General features: G+C 47.3%; 1 protein-coding gene across 3 annotated transcripts in view; it reads left to right on the forward strand.

Annotated features, from left to right (window-relative positions):
• Window positions 5,642-19,636, forward strand: part of RCSD1 (RCSD domain containing 1) — a 71,345-nt gene continuing 57,350 nt past the window's right edge. For 2 of the 3 annotated variants that reach the window (XM_005677081.3, XM_018046446.1), the window contains exon 1: window positions 5,642-5,709. In XM_005677081.3, coding sequence (XP_005677138.2) covers window positions 5,659-5,709 — 51 coding nt within the window. In that variant the 5' untranslated portion in view covers window positions 5,642-5,658. Of the gene's footprint in view, window positions 5,710-6,149; window positions 6,346-19,636 lie in introns of those variants that run through there. The other variant, XM_018046445.1, reaches the window with a different exon arrangement.

The raw sequence follows: 19,636 nt of genomic DNA on the forward strand, positions 1-19,636 counted from the left end.
GGGTCGCGGAGAGTCGGACATGACTGAGCGACTTCACTTTCACTTTTCACTGTCCTGCATTGGAGAAGGAAATGGCAACCCACTCCAGCGTTCTTGCCTGGAGAATCCCAGGGATGGGGGAGCCTGGTGGGCTGCCGTCTATGGGGTTGCCCAGAGTCGGGCACGGCTGAGGCGACTCGGCAGCAGCAGCAGCCTCCCTCTGCCTGCTCTCTCTCTATCACCAGTGGCACCGGGGCCCTGGCCCATCCTGCGGCTCTCTGGGGGTGGGTTGGGGAGGAACAGATGATGGAGGGACGGGGCAGCAAGTCAGTCTGAAAAAAGAAACAGGAGAGCTCAATTCTTACCCCCACCACCTTTTTTCTTAACTTTTTTTTTTTTAATAATCTCAAACTTTGAAAAAATGGTAATATTAGTACCAAAAACTCCCATATGTCCTTCACCCAGGATCCTTAGAGTTTTGCCAATTCTAATGATTTCTCTTTTTTTCAGCTTTATCGAGCTATAACTGACAAAACAGTAAGATGCCTAAAGTATACATTTGATGATTTGATATGTGTATGTTTGATATATATATTAATATATACAAAGTATGATTCCTTCAAAATACTCTATAGTAAAAGGAGCCGATCGAGAAGCACATGGTCAGCCCAGTTGTCATGTGGCTCTAGTCTTCTGTAGACCAGAGTCCTTCGCCAGCCTTCCCTTGACCTTCTTGATACTGGCACTTTTGGAGATCACAGACCAGTCACTTTGAGGACTGTTCTTCCTATTTGACTTGTCCAGTGTTTCTTCATGATTAGACTCAGGTTATGCACCTTGGGCCAGAGTATCACAGAAGTGATGGTGTCTTATTCTTCTGTTTTGAAAGAATATTTAATTAGTTAATTTAATTTAACTGTGCCAGGTCTTGGTTGCAGCATGTGGGATCTAATTCCCTGACCAGCAGTTGAATCCAGGCGCCCTGCACTGCGGGAAAGAGGCTCAGCCACTGGAGCACAGGGAAGTCCTGGTGTGCTCTTCTTATTGCAGCCCATCAGTAGCATGTGATGTCAATTTGTCCCATCACTGATGGTGTTTGCTTTGATCACTTTCTTAATATGGTACCTGTTAGGCTTATCTCTGGGTGGCTCAGTGGTAAAGAATCTGCCTGTGATGCAGGAGACGTGAGTTCAATCCCTGGGTCAGGAAGATCCCCATGGAAGTGGGCATAGGAACCCACTCCAGTATTCTTGCCTGGAGAATCCCATTGACAGAGGAGCCTGGCAGGCTACAGTCCGTAGAGTCACGAAGAGCTGGACACAGCTGAAGCAGCTGAACACACATACAGGCTTATCTCTAAAAAGTTACATTTTCCCCTTTGTAATTAATGAATAATTTATAGGGAGATAATTTGAAATTATTAAAATCCTATTTCTCATCCCATTTTTACCCCATTAGCTTTAGCATCAAATGATGTTTCTACCTAAAATTACTATAATTGTTGTCATATGACAATTTTTTTTACCTTTGTTAGCATTGTGCTACAGCACAATGGAGAATGGAGAACCTTCCACTTATCTATCCACTTATTTGTTTATATCAGTGTGGACTTATGAACTCTTAGTTTATTTAAAGGGCCTAATGCATTTCTGGAGCTTTGCAGGTGGCTCAGTGGTAAAGAACCTGTCTTCCAGTGTAGGAGACATGGGTTCAATCCCTGGATCAGGAAGATCCCCTGGAGAAGGAAATGGCAACCCACTCCAGTATTCTTGCCTGGGAAATCCCACGGACAGAGAAGCCTGGCAGAAGTCCATGGGGTCGCAAAGAGTTGGACATGATTTAGTGACTAAAGAACAACAACAATGCATTGCGATCATTGTTTATTTTGATCCTTATATCGTCCCAATATTGTCCTAGGCACCCCTGCAATCTGGTTTCTGTATATTCGTAACATCTTCTTTTCATTTCTTGAGCACTTCCATATTTTCTAGCACAAAATGTTTCAGGCTTATCTTGTTCTTTACCTGCCCCAGCCTTGTAAGCCATTTTCTCCAAGGACCCTTGGTTCCTTTAGTGAAGAATGGTATTTAGAAACCAAGATCTGGGCTCTGTTCACTGATTGCTACTGGGGTATCAGTTCTTCCTGGCCCTTTCAGTGGATCAAACTAAGAAATGTGTGTGTATGTATGTATGTATACACATTTATATACACATATATGTCCATCTAGTCAAGGCTATGGTTTTTCCTGTGGTCATGTATGGATGTGAGAGTTGGACTGTGAAGAAGGCTGAGCACCAGAGAATTGATGCTTTTGAACTGTGGTGTTGGAGAAGACTCTTGAGAGTCCCTTGGACTGCAAGGAGATCCAACCAGTCCATTCTGAAGGAGATCAACCCTGGGATTTCTTTGGAAGGAATGATGCTAAAGCTGAAACTCCAGTACTTTGGCCACCTCATGTGAAGAGTTGACTCATTGGAAAAGACTCTGATGCTGGGAGGGATTGGGGGCAGGAGGAGAAAGGGATGACAGAGGATGAGATGGCTGGATGGCATCACGGACTCGATGGACATGAGTCTGAGTGAACTCCGGGAGATGGTGATGAACGGGGAGGGCTGGCATACTGCGATTCATGGGGTCTCAAAGAGTCGGACACGACTGAGCGACTGAACTGAACTGAACTGAATATGTATCTACAGATTGAAAACCATGAGCTCACACCAATACCTCCCATTCCAATCCAATACCATAGGGTTCATTTCAGTTCCCACTCCCCTTGCATATTTGTATCTCTCTTCACTATCACTGAGAAACTTGTCTCCAATTGGCTTCTACACATCAATTTCTTTGCTCAATTGCCCTATGTAATCAATTTTCCAATTCCCAAAGGGCCAGTCAAAACACTTCCTCATGAAATCACCAACCCCGGCTGGCTGTCCTCTCCAAGCATCAACATCCTCCCCGTGGCGCAGCTGTTACCCTGCTACCTTCCACTTCAATTTACCTTTCACATGCTACCATCTTCCTCTGGGAGACTCTCCATTACCATTCCTTGAACTCATAAAAGCACTCAAACCTTGTGCTTTCATTTCAGTTTATTCAGTTCTGTTCCTCACTGACAATCACAGCAGAATGAGTTGTTTTGTTTTATTTTTGCCAGATTCCCGGGACTTAGTGCTGAAGTATATACATTTGGAATTGAGTACTCACAGTTCTGAGAGGACATTTGCTTCCCACTCTGTGTTTAAAGTCAACAATCGGCAGCACCGTGTGGCCACTCACTGAGAACGGCCTGACTGCAGCTCTGTGCGGTTCTGGTTTACTAATTAACTTGTACCCTTCCACGATCTCTCTTGATCTTTTCTCTCACCAGGTCTTTTCTCCCATTGAAGACCCATCTATGGAAAAAAGGCTCTGCCTTTGATTTAAAGGCAAAGATCCTATTGATTTGCTTCAGTCATTCATTTACCACTCATTCATTCACCAAACAGTAACATGTATTTGGTAGTATTTATTTGACAGTAATATGGGCTTCCCTACTCAAGCTGCTCTGATGTTTCTTGTTTTTCATTCTGCGCTGGCCTCTATTTGCTGCTTGGCTGATTTAGGCTACCAGGGTGTGTAAAGCAGCAAGAGTAAAGGAAGTGAGTCCTTGTGAGATGACCAGTCCCCTTGAGACAGGGAGGAACGACCCCATCAGGGCCACTTTCCCTTCCCCTTGGGTTGTCAGCTCCTCACAGCACACCGAACACCAGGTCAGAATCCCAGAGAACCCATCAAAAGCAGGGAGTTCACCACCTGGGTTATTTCCTTTCTGGCTTCTGGGGATCTTCAGGAGGGGTGGCAGGGGAAGAACAGGTGAGCACAAGCCCCCACCTACTCAGGACTGCTGAAACAGCTCTGGGCCTCAGCCCTCTCACCCCATTTCCATTGCTCCCTCTCATAAATGCCTCTTCCTAGCCCAAAGAACTATGGAGGAGCAATCCTACCCTGCACATTCTGTGACCCGGGAGCAAGGTGGCGGCCAAGTTTATCTGCATTGTAGTCATGGGTTCTCACATGGCTGAGGGAAGGCCCAAGCAGGGCGTGGGCTGCAGCTGCAAGTCACCTTGAGTGACTGTGATGCTATCTAAGCCTAACGGTTTCCTTTGGTAGGCACTTCCGCCGTTCTGTTTGTGAACCAGAAACCTGTGCTGGGGCAGCTCCATTCTGAGCAGAAAGGAGGACTAGATGGAGGTTAGAAAATATGAGAAGAGACTCTGCTCCCATCACCAACTCAGCCCTGCACATTTGAAAAAAAAAGAAAAGGGAAAAAATTATATGCACAACTATGCATTGCAAGGTACCAAGAAACTTCCTTTCTTGCTGCCAACTCTGCTTACGAACTCTCACTTCTGCAGCTGTGTGGCTGGAATGGAAAGAGACTGGGAGTAGAATCCCATTCACTGGGCCTTAGAATGCCTGGGAATAAAAGAAATATTGGGTCCCTATTTATTTGAGCTTGTACATGAGGGTAAGCATTATAAAAGTAGCTACTCAAAAAAAAAAAAAGATGTAGATTTTTTTTCAGAGTGCCTACTAAACTGTACAGGTGAGGCAAATGAGGATCAGACTGGGTAAGTGACTTGTCTCAGAAAACACAGCTAGAAATTAGCAGAGCAGGAATTCAACCTTCAATCTGCTTCTGAAATAAAGGTTAGGCTAAGTTAAATGAACTAGAAAACACTCTGACGTTAGGGCTATCAGTATTTCAGAAAGGCAAGTCTTAGAAGATTCTACAGGGAAGAGGCCATGTTTCTAAGGCTGGTACCCAAAGCAACAATCTTAAGTGCTGAAAGTCTGCAGGGAGTGCTGGGATAAAGAGCGGAATTAGGGCAGTTCTTTGTAGTGTGAGCAAACTCTCAGCTGGATTCTTTTACCCATTTTTCCACATATCTCTCTTCACAGTGCTCATGATTACCTGGCCAGCTGTCTCTTTCCCAGGGTGAGTTGGGTGAGGGTTTGGGGTGGGGTGGGGCACAAGGACCCTGCGGAAAGACACAGAGGCATCCCTGTGGGCCAATCCTCTTCACACTCATTGGTCTCTGAAGGCTTCCGCCTTTTCTTCTCTGGGAGGGGTCCAGATCCGAAGGGGCACCTAGCACTGGCGACCAGTGTGTAAACTGGTAGCAGAGAGAGAAGCTGCTCCAGACTCCAGTTCCCCTGTCCCTCCCTTGCAGCTCTGTTTTCTTCAGCCTCTTTGCTGCTCAGGGGTTTGGGATGGCCCTGGGGGAGGATTGCTATGTTGAGCCTATGGGAATCGGATGTTCGGGATCTTGCCCTTTGCTCTATTTCTTAGAGTACACTTAGGAACAGCAAAAAGGCCCTTTAGCAACAAGCAGTTTGTGGGAGATGAAATTCCACAAATCCAAATACATCAATCCAATCGGGGAGAGAAAAAGACAGATTGCTACAGGGAGCTTGGAAAACTTTGCTTGGATTCCTTTTCTCCTCCTCCTCTACCTGATATACAGATGAGAGATGGATCGATTGATAAAGGTCTCCAGAAAATGTGAGACTGAGAGGTGGAGAGCAAGAGAGATGACAGAGGGGGAGGTACTTGAGTTTGCAACACCGTGCGTTGAAGGCACCGCCTGAACAGTCTCCGAGGGGAGGGGAGGAGGGGAGTGGGAGAGCCATTTATGCGTCAGGGAGGGTCCTCATTCTCCGCCCAGGAACGCCGGGAAAAGCAGGTATGCGGCGAATGCAATTTCTTTTTAAATGAGGAGAGACAGGGGTAGAGATGTATATAAAAGAAGTGAATAGAAAAGAGGGGAGATAAAAAGAATGGAAGAACCACTGTAACCTTTAGGGCAAGCGAAAAGAAAGAAGAGATGCTAAAGGAGGGAGAGGCTGAGGACTGACACCGAGCAAAGACCCGGGGTCCTGGAGGAGCTTCACGAGAAAGAGGGGCCACACGACTGTCCCATCCCCATGTTTGGGCAGCTTAATGGAGTCGTGGCTCCCTCGCTTGAGTCCTGCCCCGGGAGGGGACAGTATCTGTTTAGATTTGTGTCTAAATTTAAACCCTGATCGCCGGCCTCCTTCGCCAGCTCCCCACCCTCCCCGCCTCTTCTCCCTCCCCTCCCCTCCTTTCCCCTCCCCTCCCCTCCCCTCTCCTCCTCCTTCCTAGTTCTCTAGCGCGGGGCTGGGGCGGCCAGCAGTCAGTCCTGCAGCCAGCGAGCCGGGGGCGCAGCCGGTCACTTGCGCTGTGCCCGCCAGAGCCAAACCCGGTCCAGGCGGGAGCAGAGCGCTGAGCGGGCATCGAGAGCCCGGGACAGAGCGAACGCGCGCTGGCGGCGCTGAGCCGGCACCTGGAGGACATGGAGGTAAAGGACCCCGCGGCGCGCGAGCAGGGTCCGAGCAGGGAGCACGAGCGAGGCTCAGCGCTGCGGCACTCCGGAGGCTAGCCCCCGGCCTTTCCTAGGGAACCCCTGCCCGGCAGGCAGGGTGTCGGCCGGGAGGACCTCAGGGAGAGGGGAGGGGCCTTTCTAGAGGTTCAGCTATTTTGCTTAGGGACTCAAATGCTTCAGGAAAAAAAAAAAAAAGTTAGGTGCTGTAAACTTTGTAAATGGACAAATGTGTGAGCAAAACCTCTTTAGCAATCAGAAGCCGCTGGATCTGAAGAGATGAATATTGAAAGAGAAACAGAGCTGTTACCCCGAGGCACAGCCTCTGTGGGCTTCCCTTTTGGATGAAAATTGAGCTTTTAAAAGTCCAGTCACCCTCTTGCTTCTCAAGTCCCACTTTTGTCTGTTTCATCTTTCAGAACTTTCTGGAAACTCCCCTCATGGGCAAATGGCACTATTTCTGAACAAACTTGAGAATTTCCAGTATGTCCCTGCATGCACTGGGGTGTGCTGGCTACATCTCTGTGGGGGGCTCCAGGGTGAGGCCCACCACTGCTCCGCCTGGGGTTTTCCTGGGACAGTTCCAACCAGTGGGATCCAGGAACCACCCTCCAGTGGAGGAGTGGCTGGTGTATTCCCCTCCTCCCTGTCTTTTCCATATTTTGAGGCTCCCATAGATTTTCCCCTTGAAATAGACCTGACATTTAGCCCTAAGCCTATTTTAGCTAGATTTAGGCTTGCTTTTAAACAGAAGAAAAGCAAAGGTGATTCCCGTTTTCGAAAGCTGAACAGCTGCTGCCAGTGCTGTCGTCAGCACTCTCCAGGTTCACAGTTCTGCTAATTCTTCCCCTTCGCTGCTCTTCACCAGGACTCAGGTTGGCTCTTCTAAGCAATCCTCACTGCCTGCAAAGCGCTGGGACTTCCCTGTGTGGGCAATAGGTCTGTCCTGGGCAGTGGCAGTCAAGTGTCCAGTTCTATCAGTTCTCTTCAGGGATCACCTTCGGAGAGTCTTCATAAAGTGCAGGGGCCCATGGGATCCACCAGGGGCTAAGATGACCCTCTGGAAACATCTGTAAACTGGGGAAACTCCAGGCAGGTTAGGGTTGGGAAAGGGTGAGAGGAAATCCAGCAGTGGGTGTTCACCAGTCTACTCAAAGGTAGCCTAGAGCAACAAAATCTTTCCTGGCTGCAGCTTCCGAACCAAGAAGGGAGATGGCTCTGGGAATGCCCATACGAACAAGAAGGTTCCCAAAGAAGTTGCTTTAAGAGTTGGTTTCCTCTTCTGACAGTACAGGGTGCCTCAGGCCTTGGCTAGAGGTGCAGTGTAATTTAGGACCTCTTTAATCTCTTGCAGAAATGGATGGGAGATAAGAGCAAAGCAAGTTTTAGGCTTAGAAGCAAATTGCTTACTGTTAGAGGAGCAAATTTGTTCTAAGAAGACACAAGGGAATCCTTCCAAAGGTACTTTCTTCTTCAGTTGAGGAAGGAACAGTGTGTGGCAGAGGCCCTGAAACTTGCCTGAGCAACTTCCTGTGTGGAAGTGAAAAGAGAGAGGGGGGCGGGGGGTGAAAAGAGAAGTGAGTGGTGAAAAGAGAAGATCCTCCAGTCTATAAACAGACGTGCAGTCATTGATGGGGGATTCTGCCAAGACAGGAGCGCTGCTGGCCAGTCAGGAAGCGTGTCAGTTCACACTGAGTCTGCACAGGGCATGGATTTGCTGGTTGGCAGTGACTGCTTTTGAAGTTCTCTTGTCAAAATGCCTGAAAAAGGCACTCCAACAGCTAACACTAAGGCACTCCAACAGCTAAGGAAGTAAAGAGGAAACCAAGAGGCTGGAGAAGTGACGTTTCTTAGCCAGGAAGGAAACTTTTTCATGGTGGGACATGATATGCAGGAGTGGGATTTGGGAATTTCTGAAAAATCTCAGAGTAAAACTCTTTTGAGGGGAAACCACGTTTGAGACATGCCACTATATTTGATGAGAAAGGGAGCTACATTACTTCCCAGTACTAGTAATTTATACCAGGCCAGTAAGAGTTACTCAACATTCATTTTCTAGAACCCATTTAACTTTTGGAAGTCTTTGGGGAATCTTTTTTTTTTAAGTTACTTTACTGTTATCAACAATATCAATCATTACTTCAGCCCTCTTTAAGCTCTCTGGAGTAAGCAAGAAAAAATGCCTTTTAAAAGCTCACAATCCAATAGGGAAAAAAAGACTAATCTTGTCATGTGCATAATTTTCAAATGCAAAAGTGCCTTAGGGTATGGCATTTGCAGACCCTAAATTCTATAGTATTTCAGTATTTCTTACATTTCTGTGTAAGACTCAGAAGTCTTAAAAGAAAGGTGGGTGGTGAGGAGGAGAAGCCATGAGAAATGGGTGCACGGAGAACATGCCAGCTTTGTGCAGGAAAGTAAGCCAGTTGGCTGGAAAGGAAGATGAAGAAGCAGAGAAAGAAAAAAAATGAAAATAATAAGATAAAAACCTCAGGGCCTCCGAGTATAGTGGAGGCTGCCCAAGTGGGTGAGTGGGAGCTGGAATTCAAGCCATCTGGAAGGAAGGGTTACTTTGCTTTGTAAAAAGTCTCCTTGCCTAGCTGTACCCCAAAGGGATGCCTTTTTCTGATTCAGAGGCTAGCTGCAGCCCTCAAAGCCAGATAGTGGATGGCCCTGGATTCTGCGCCTTGGACAATAAGAAACTCTGAGTGGTGTTGAGTAAGGTGGCATCCACCTTGTAGCAGGGATGATATGGCAGAAATGCCAATGTATAGAGTGAGTAAGGAAACCAGACTCAAGAGCTACTTTGAGAGTCCAGGCATATTCTGACTTAGAGAGAGCAAGAATGAAAAAAATGGAAGAATAAAGACCATGTGTTCTATAAGGAACCGGAAATGACTCCTGTGTTTGAGCCCGCCGGGGTGCACAGGTGAGCAGGGTTCTCTGAGATGCCAAGGCAGTGGCAGTGCTGCTTCCACGCTCCTGTAATAAGCCTTTTGTGGGCAGCGACGCTCTTACTGGTCTTTCGGTCGGCAGAAGTTTGCACAGTGCCTAGATCATCATGTAATTTCTTGAGACGAGCTTGCTTGATAAATGAATTGACAGAAACAGAGAACTCTTCCCCTCTCAGTCTGCGGCTCAAACATCTCCACCTCGGGAAGCCTGTACAGATGCCCTCAGACTCTACAGCACACTCAGGGCGCTTTTTTCAAACTGAATTAGAGTACTAGACAGACCTGTAACTGTCTGCTTACCTGGTTCTCTCTCTGGAAAATTCCTCAAGGACAGGGGCCATATATATCTAGTGCCTGATGGCACTCAGATGCTTGTTGAATGAGTAACTAAATGGTTGAAGATGGGAGAAAATCAGTTTAAAACAACAACAACAAGGTTTAGATATGTTGGTTTAGGTTGTCTAACCAGGAATGTCCAGCCTACCACGACAAGTACAGGCCTCTTGTGATGAAAATATGATTCTTCTCTAGAAGAGAGGATAGGTGAGGTTACTCTGGATAGGAACTCAGAATGGAGAAGTGTATAATAAAGAAAGAGCTGGAGACTTCGTACATCAAAATCAAACCAGTACTCTTCAGTTCAGTTCAGTAGCTCAGTCGTGTCCGACTCTTTGCAGACCTGTGAACTGCAGCACGCCAGGCCTCCCTGTCCATCACCAACTCCCGGAGTCCACCCAAGCCCATGTCCATTGAGTCGGTGATGCCATCCAACCATCTCATCCTCTGTCGTCCCCTTCTCCTCCTGCCCTCAATCCCTCCCAGCATCAGGGTCTTTTCCAATGAATCAGCTCTTCGCATCAGGTGGCCAAAGTATTGGAGCTTCAGCTTCAGCATCAGTCCTTCCAAAGAACACCCAGGACTGGTCTCCTTTAGTATGGACTGGTTGGGTCTCCTTGCAGTCCAAGGGACTCTCAAGAGTCTTCTCCAACACCAGCACTCTTAGTTGCTTGAATATAAGTTGCAGGTACTACCGGATAACCTGAGAGTGTTTTAAAAGGTTTAATTTTACCACTGAACATGTAGTGAATTTCTGATTTAGATGGAGACAGTTAATGAGCCCTTTTCTCTGAGGTAACGCCACAGTCCTTTCCAGATAGTGTCATTCATCCGTTTATTCAGTATCTGTTGAGCATTTATTATGTACTGGATCTTGTGTGATGAATGTTAGTTAAATACTCTCAGACTATCTTGTCATCCTCACGGTTATCAGTGTTACTAATGACAGGTCAGTGTGTATGTGTATACGCTGGCACATATAATATATTCATTTTGTAACCTACTTTTTCCAATGATATCTTTTTACTCCATCAGTATTGGGGCGGGGTGGGGGGATGTTGTGCCAGGAATCTTGGAGCCCTAACCACTGGACCACCAGAGAATCCCCACACTTCATTAAATATCTTCTACCGCAGGGTCACCAACAGCCTTCGCTGGTTTTGGACCCGCCCTCTCACTGAGCCATATGCTGGCTGCTGACTGATGGGCCATAATAAGGGATTGCTTGGCCTCTGGAAGCTGGAATTTGGCTCAGTGGACTTGCAGGCTTGCCCAAGTACCCCCCACATTCCTGTCTGGCTCCCACTCTGTGGGACCCTCAAAGTACCACTGGCTTCCACTTAATAGACACTTCCATTCCCAGGACCACAGTGACAGGGAAGGTTCCAGCAGGCAGACTGGAAGGGCCCAGGCCCCCTCACAGGAGGGGGTGAGCACACATTCCCGAGCAGAATCAGGTTTCAGAGCCCAGTCCACAGCGTGGCTGCTGACAGCCAGGGCAGCCAGAAGCTGGCGAGTGCGCTTCCGTGGGAAATCTGAACACTGGAAGCTCAGCAGCCTGGTAATCTTATCAAGGCCTCAAGAGAACGTTTTGGTTCCAGAGAAATCTGAGGGCAAGTCTGCCATCCTAAAGTATTAGTTTAGGTTTGCAGAATCAGCTTGACCACCTCGACTTAATTCATTAGAATCTAAACATCTCAGAGCTCTGGGCGGAATGAAACGCTCTCCACCTGCCATATAGTGAAGGAGAAAACAAGACAGAGATTGAGGCTGCCTAGGGAATTAGGCACCACTGAACCTTTGGAAAGCTTGCAGTTTTTCTCTCAGCCTAAACCTTAAGAGGTAGAACGGTTTGTTTCATCACAAAATAAATATCCACCTCATTTTGGCCTTTAGAGTCAGGTAGATGTTTTTAATCACTCTGTGCAGAAGATATAATGAAACTGCTAATACAGTACTAAGATTTGGTCACCAGCATCAGTATTATTGCTCTAGGGACGCAGAGGAGTTCATCTACCCAGTAGATCTACCTGAGTCAAACACTCTCTTATACCTTGGTCATTTGCGGATTGAGCTCTCCATCTTTTTCCTTTTGGGTTTCCTGAATATCTATCTCCTGGGAATTGTGGGAAATGACTGCTGAGCTTATGAGATTCATCTTGCATGAGTCAAATCTTATCTTGAGGGAATGGGCCTCTGCAGTTGGGGCCCAGGACCTCCCTAGGAGAGGTGAGATGGGTTTTCAGGGTCTTTACATCTATAATGAGCCTCCTGAGATGCCATCAGAGCGCATACTCAATGGGGAGTGTTGGGGCCCCCAGGCTGGAAGCACTAAGTTCTAGACATTGGAGCTGGATATTCTCTTAAGCCAAGATGTCCCTAGCCCTTCATTTTGAACGTGCTTGCACTGTATCAGAGCCGCCTTCCTGGCCTTGGGATAGCAATCGCAACTCTTTCCTAAGCTAGATCTTCAATAATCGATAATAATTCATACAACACACTATAGCATACAACACACTATAGTTCTTTAATTAGGTCCAACAGACATATACTGAGGCCCCACTGCTGCCAGGCAGTGGAGACAGGAAGATGAAGTCTCACCCTGCTGGTCTTCGAACAGCTCTGGTCCAAGAGCAGGGCCAGCACCTATAGGCATGTGCAGAACAGGGGTTTGAATTCACGTGGACAGAGGAGAGGCATCGTACCCAGCCTGGGATTCAGACGGGCTTCCTGCGAGAGATGGTTTCTACGTGGAGTCTGGAGGGATGGGTAGGAGTTGACCAAGTGCAGAAAATGGGGAGGTGCCTTCTAGTTAGAGGGAATGACAAGCAAAGCACTGGCACTAGAAACAACATCGTGTGAGGTGCAAGCAGTCCGTTTCTGGAGAATCAGTCAAGATAAAGGTATTTGAAGTTGGGGAGCTAGAGGGGGGATATGGAGAAATAAAAGTTACAGTTCCTGCCATAAAAGGACCTCTGTTCTATTTGGGGAAACAAAATATACACATATGACACAACGTAAAAAAAGTACAAGATTGAAGATAAGTCCTCAGGTGTGTGAGAATTCAAAGTCAGCGTCTCTAATGGGAGCTAGAGAAAACTTGCTTCCTCTACTGGGGATTTCCCCTACAAGTGAGGCTCTTCCCGGGCTCCCTGGCAGCCCCGGGGGTGCACAGCTAACAGGGGATTTCAGCCCAACGATTAGCATACTCAGCCCAGGGCCTGCACCTAAAAGCTCTGAGGCAGAAATCCAATTTGAAATAGACCCCAGGCCACAAGGGAATGCCTGTGGTCAAGCTCAACCAAAGCCGCCCCCACAGCCCTCTTGCCTTGTTTGACAGAAAGAGGACTTTGGGAATTAACCACATTGACACACACAAAATCTCCTCGTTCAGTTCACAGCTCCACAGCCCTCTTGCCTTGTCTGACAGAAAGAGGACTTTGGGAATTAACCACATTCACACACACAAAATCTCCTCGTTCAGTCCACAGCTCCACCTGCAGCCCCACTCCTACATTCCTCTCACTGTGTTCACACGTCCTGTGCCTGCTCCAAAAAGCCAACATTTCTCCTCTTTGTCCAACGGCAGCACAGGCACAAGCCGAGGTGGGCCCAGGAGCAGCAGCCAGCCACGTGCCTCAGCTCAGGCTGGGTCCAGCAAAACAGTGCAAGAGAAGCAAGACGCCAAGGCTTGTGACTGCTATTACACAACCCAAGCATCCACACCAGAGGCCACAGAGAATTTACATCTCACAACGTGCCATAGAGGGCTTCTGGCTTCCTTGGGGCCTCACCCCTAGACCCTCACCTGTGATAATTTCTTCCAAGCACATGAGTCAAATGGACAGTTCTCCTACCTTGATGGGGCCACCCCACCCCCACCTCCATGTCTGAAATACATTCCCAAGCTTCAGATTCGTGGCTTGTCTTACTTTCGAGATATGTTTTGATGGATAGTGCAAAATGCATTTCTCAGCATCCATACTGATAATTCAGTCCTGAACATTCATCGGAAGGGCTGATGCTGAAGCTGAAACTCCAATACTTTGGCCACCTGATGCAAAGAGCTGACTCATTTGAAAAGACCCCGATGCTGGGAAAGATTGAGGGCAGGAGGAGAAGGGGACGACAGAGGATGAGATGACATGGTTAGATGGCATCACTGACTCAATGGACATGAGTCTGAGCAAGCTCCAGGAGTTGGTGATACACAGGGAAGCCTGATGTGCTACAGTCCGTGGGGTCACAAAGAGTCGGATACGACTGAGTGACTGAACTGAACTGATACTGATGTCAGTGTAGGAGAAACCTGAAGCTTGCCGTCCTGGTAATCCGCTTGTTGAACACCTTCTATATACAGATGTGTTACATAAGTTTATCTTTTTAATCTTCATAAAATCCTATTCCATCGGTTTTCTAGATAAGGATGCTGGGGATTCAATATGATTAAATTGTATGCCCAAGGTTTGGAAGGTGATTACCAGAAGTGCCAACATTTGAACTCACCCCGCTCGGTGGGATCCTGTGGCCCGTTCTCTTCCTTCTATAGTAGAGAGGCTCTGGCTGCCCACACAGTGCCCACAGCATGTGTGGCAGGGAGACCACATACCCCTTGACCTGTCCAGTTCTCCTCCAGCTCAAGGCCACTGGGGAGGCCAGCGGCTCAAGGCTTGGGGCCTCTAAGGTCTGATACACATTTACTCCGAGTCCTCATTTACACGTCTGATAGGCTTCTGAAAGGCTCCACTTGTGTTTCTGAATGAAACTAGTGCCAGCATCTGTGGCACAAAGGAAGTTTAAATAAAAATTCATTTTTATGGCTTAGAGTTTTGGGAGCAAGAAGGAATATTAGCTGTTTCTTTCATTCCCTTCATTCTAAAAATGAGGAGGGATTCCCTGGTGGTCCAGTGATTAGGACTCCTTGCTTTCACTGCTGAGGGGCTAGGTTCAATTCCTGGTTCTGGTTGGGAGCTAAGATCCCATGAAATGTTTGGCATGACCAAAAAATGAGGAAACTGACATACGTGCTATACTGATGGTCACACTTAAAGTCAGTGAGTGGCAAAGTCAGAACTAGATAAGATCTTCTAGGTCCCAGCACAGGAACCTCCCTTCTACAGGGCATGTGTGATCCACATGTCTAAATAAGTTCATAATTACTTTATTGCCTCCGCATGTCTGTGTATAGTCTTTCTGAGGCTTTCCAAGTCCATATCAGTGGTGCTTGGTTTCTAGGTTTTATCTGGCAAGCACCGTTAGAGGGGGATGGTAGGGGTCAGGGGAGATGGGCAGAGAGAGGGACAGCTATTATTATCAGTATCTTAAGCAACAAGTGCCAAGAGATCTTAAACTAAGTCTGCGAGGACGCCACCCCACTAGGGAGAGTACTCCAGTGGTCCTCCGACCCTCCTTTCTACGATGCCCTCAGAGGGTCTTTCTGGAGGAGTCTTTGGCCCCTGCTGCCTAGTCATTCCTGAATCACTTCACAAAAGCCTAGATTGAAGTACTTGGGAGGACAAGAACAAGGATGATTCCAAGCCCATGTGGAATGAATGGAAGACTCAGGGATGCTAGTACTCTGGGCTACTATCTAAAGCCAGTGGAGTTGGCAGATGCCTGAGTTTGCTAGGACTGCCGTGACACATGACTACAAATGCGGTCTCAGAAATCTATTCTCTCACGGTTCTGGAGGCCAGGTGTCTGAAATCAAGGTGTCACAGGAGACCTTAGGGGAGAATCCATCCCACATCTACTAGAACTTCTGGTGGTGGCCAGCTTTCTTGGCTGTGATCGCTGTAATCTTTGCCTCACGTTCCCTTTACCTTCTACCCTGTGAGTCTCTTCGTAAGGACGTGTTGTTGGGTTTAGGACCCACACTGATAAACCAGGATGATTTCCTCATCTCAGAATCCTTAACTACATCTGCAAAGACCCTTTTACTAAATAAGGTAACATTTACAGGTTCCAGAGATGGGGAAGTGATCATATTTGAAGGGGGGGGCACCATTTAGCACATGACAGCAGTCAGCCCGCTCTTCATTATAAGGGCGGGAGACTTCAGGCTTGGCAGGTCAATCCCCAATCCTCCCCCTGCTGTCCTGAGGGTGAACAGTGGTGGTGGAGTCCCTCAGTCATGTCCGACTCTTATGACCCCATGGACTGTAGCCCACCAGTCTCCTCTGTCCAGGGCATTTCCCAGGCAAGCATACTGGAGTGGGTTGCCATGAACAGCCAATTCATTGATTCTTGTCGTGAGACTAATGTCTTGCCTCTAGGGTAGCCCACACGCATGTATATACTGTACTGGCACAAGGGACAGCCACAGCCCTCTCTGCTCAGAGCCACAGTCGGGAGAGGAGAGAGGAGGTCTGCAGGGCCGGCGCTCCTCTCCACAGGGCCGTGAGGGTCTGCAGGGCCAGGGCTCCTCTCCATGGGGCCGTGAGGGTCTGCAGTTTTGGGCTCCTCTCCACGGGGCCATGAGAGTCTGCAGTTTTGGGCTCCTCTCCACGGGGCTGTGAGGGTCTGCAGTGCTGGTCTCCTCTCCATGGGGCCATGAGGGTCTGCAGTTTTGGGCTCCTCTCCACGGGGCCATGAGGGTCTGCAGTTTTGGGCTCCTCTCCACGGGGCCATGAGGGTCTGCAGTTTTGGGCTCCTCTCCACGGGGCCGTGGGGGTCTGCAGGGCCAGGGCTCCTCTCCACAGGGCCGTGAGGGTCTGCAGTGCTGGTCTCCTTTCCACGGAGCCATGAGGGTCTGCAGTTTCGGGCTCCTCTCCACGGGGCCGTGAGGGCCATCTCTCTCTGCTCTGGTCCCTTTCCCACAGGATAACTATGGTGTCAGCAGGTTGAGAAGAGCTACTTAAGATTATCTGGGATCACCTCTACCTTCAGAGAGGATTGTGTCTAGCAAGATTATAGAATTACATTTTATATGATCTCATTTGATATTTGGTTATCAAATACCTTATTCATGCATTCGCCCATTGATTCATCTAAGCTTCCCTGGTGGCTCAGTCATAAAAAAATCTGCCTGCCAGTTTTGGAAACACAAAGAATAGATTTGTGGACACCGGAGGTGGGCAGGGGCGCAGGGAGGAGAGGATGGAATGAATGGAGAGAATAATACAGAAACATGTACATTACCTTATGTAAAATAGATAGCCAGTTTGCTGTTTGACTCAAACTGGAGCTCTGTGACAACCTAGAAAGGTGGGACGGGGTGGTAGGTGGGAGGGAGGGGACATATGTAGACCTATGGCTGATTCATCTTAATATATGGCAGAAACCAACACAATATTGTAAAGCAATTATCCTTCAATTAAAAATAAATAGAATTTTTAAAAAAGACCCAGCATAGCCAAAAATATATAAATAAAATTAAAAATAAAATGAGCTAAAATTAATTAATTAAAGTGTTATTAAAAAAAGAATCCACCTGCCCATGAAGGAGATGCAAGTTTGGTTGCTGAGTCAGGAAGATCTTCTGGAGAAGGAAATGGCAGCCCACTCCAGTATTCTTGCCTGGGAAATCCCATGAATGGAGGAGCCTGGAGGGCTGCAGTCCATGGAGTTACAGAAGAGTTGGACACGACTTAGCAACTGAACAACGTGACTGAGCCGTTACCAGATGAGAGTTCATAAGACACAGTACCTGCTCTCGAGATCTGCACAGTCTGGGGTGAAAGAAAAGCAACGATTACGGAACAGTGTGACTGGCCCTGGAAAGGCGGCCTGATTGGACTAGTGAGGACAGGTGACTATAGCAGTCCAGGCAGCTAGCGTCACTGAAAGACAATTCCGTAGTCTTAGTGGCTGAAAAGAGTGAACGCTGTTTCTCACTCTGTGAAGCGATGCCTGGGGGCTCTGCTTAATGTTATTGTTGTCCCCCGGGAACCCTGGTTGACAGAGCAGCTACCAAAGCACATTGTCAGTTGTCACAGCAGATGGAGGAAGGGTTCTGGAGGACTTGTCCTGGCCATGACTCTGGCCTGAAAGGACTGGAACGAACCACAGTCAATTCAAGCCCAGGGAGGAGGAAGTGCAGTCCTCCCACATGCCTCAAGTGACGAGAGAGCTTGACACGTTTCATGACCATCATTCAGGTCCTGGTGAAATCTCAGAAGACTTCATGGAGCAGATGGCCTTTGAGCTAGTCTGGAAGTTAGACTGTTGTGTCTTTCAGGTTGACAAAGATGTGAAGGCTGAGGAAGAAAGCATTAATCTGTGCTCACTCAGGGCTCACTCGAGACTTATACTACTCTTGTGGTGAGAGATGTTCTTCCTGATTAAAACAAAAGCTGCTTTGCAAGCATAAAAAAATGTTTTTAGTGATTTTAGTTGTTCTTCATGCTCTGAGGTATGATTGAGAGGGGCGGGTAGATTTGAAAGAGAATTCAGGGGGTGAATATATGCCCTGTTTCTATGGGTAAACATTTCTTTATAGTCCAACTCTCACATCCATACATGACCACTGGAAAAACCATAGCTTTGACTAGACTGACCTTTGGTGGCAAAGTAATGTCTTTGCTTTTTAATATGCTGTCTGGGTTGGTCATAACTTTTCTTCCAAGGAGCAAGTGTCTTTTAATTTCATGGCTGCAGTCACCATCTGCAGTGATTGTGGAGCCCCCCCAAATAAAGTCTCTCACTGTTTCTGCTGTTTCCCCATCTATTTGCCATGAAGTGATGGGACTGGATGCCGTGATCTTAGTTTTCTAAATGTTAAGTTTCAAGCCAACTTTTTCACTCTCCTCTTTCACTTTCATCAAAAGGCTCTTTAGTTCCTCTTCACTTTCTGCCATAAGAGTGGTGAATTCTGCATATCTGAGGTTATTGATATTTCTCCCGGCAATCTTGATTTCCCAGTTGTGCTTCATCCAGCCCAGCATTTCTCATGATGTACTCTGCATAGAAGTTAAATAAGCAGGATGACAATATACAGCCTTGACGTACTCCTTTCCCTGTTTGGAACCAGTCTGTTGTTCCATGCCCAGTTCTAACTGTTGCTTCCTGACCTGCATACAGATTTCTCAGGAGGCAGGTCAGATGGTCTGGTATTCCCATCTCTTTAATTTTCCATAGTTTGTTGTGATCCACACAGTCAAAGGCTTTCACATAGTCAACAAAGCAGAAATAGATGTTTTTTCTGGAACTCTCTTTTACGATGACCCAACAAATATTGGCAATTTGATCTCTGGTTCCTCTTCCTTTTCTAAATCCAGCTTGCACATCTGGAAGTTCACGGTTCATGTACTGTTGAAGCCCGGTTTGGAGAACTTTGAGCATTCCTTCACTAGCTTGATGAGTGCAATTGTGTGGTAGTCTGAGCATTCTTTGGCATGGCCTTTCCTTGGGATTAGAATGAAAACTGACCTTTTCCAGTCCCGTGGCCACTGCTGAGTTTTCCAAATTTGCTGGCATATTGAGTGCAGCACTTTCACAGCATCATCTTTCAGGATTTGAAACAGCTCCACTGGAATGCCATCACCTCCACTAGCTTTGTTCATAGTGATGCTTCCTAAGGCCCACTTGACTTCACATTCCAGGATGTCTGGCTCTAAGTGAGTAATCACACCATTGTGGTTATCTGGGTCATGAAGATCTTTTTTGTGTAGTTCTTCTGTGTATTCTTGCCACCTGTTCTTAATATCTTCTGCTTCTGTTAGGTCCATACCATTTCTGTCCTTTATCGAGCCCATCTTTGCATGAAATGTTCCTTTGGTATCTCTAATTTTCTTGAAGAGATGTCTAGTCTTTCTTCTTCTATTATTTTCCTCTATTTCTTTGCACCGATCACTGAGGAAGGCTTTCTTTTCTCTCGTTGCTATTCTTTGGATCTCTGCATTCAAATGGGTATAACTTTGCTTTTCCCTTTTGCTTTTTGCTTCTCTTCTTTTCTCAGCTACTTGTAGGGCCTCGTCAGGCAGCCATTTTGCTTTTTTGCATTTCTTTTTCTTGGGGATGGTCTTGATCCCTGTCTCCTG

Source organism: Capra hircus, chromosome 3 (genome assembly GCF_001704415.2).
Source record: "Capra hircus breed San Clemente chromosome 3, ASM170441v1, whole genome shotgun sequence".
NCBI lineage: Eukaryota > Metazoa > Chordata > Mammalia > Artiodactyla > Bovidae > Capra > Capra hircus.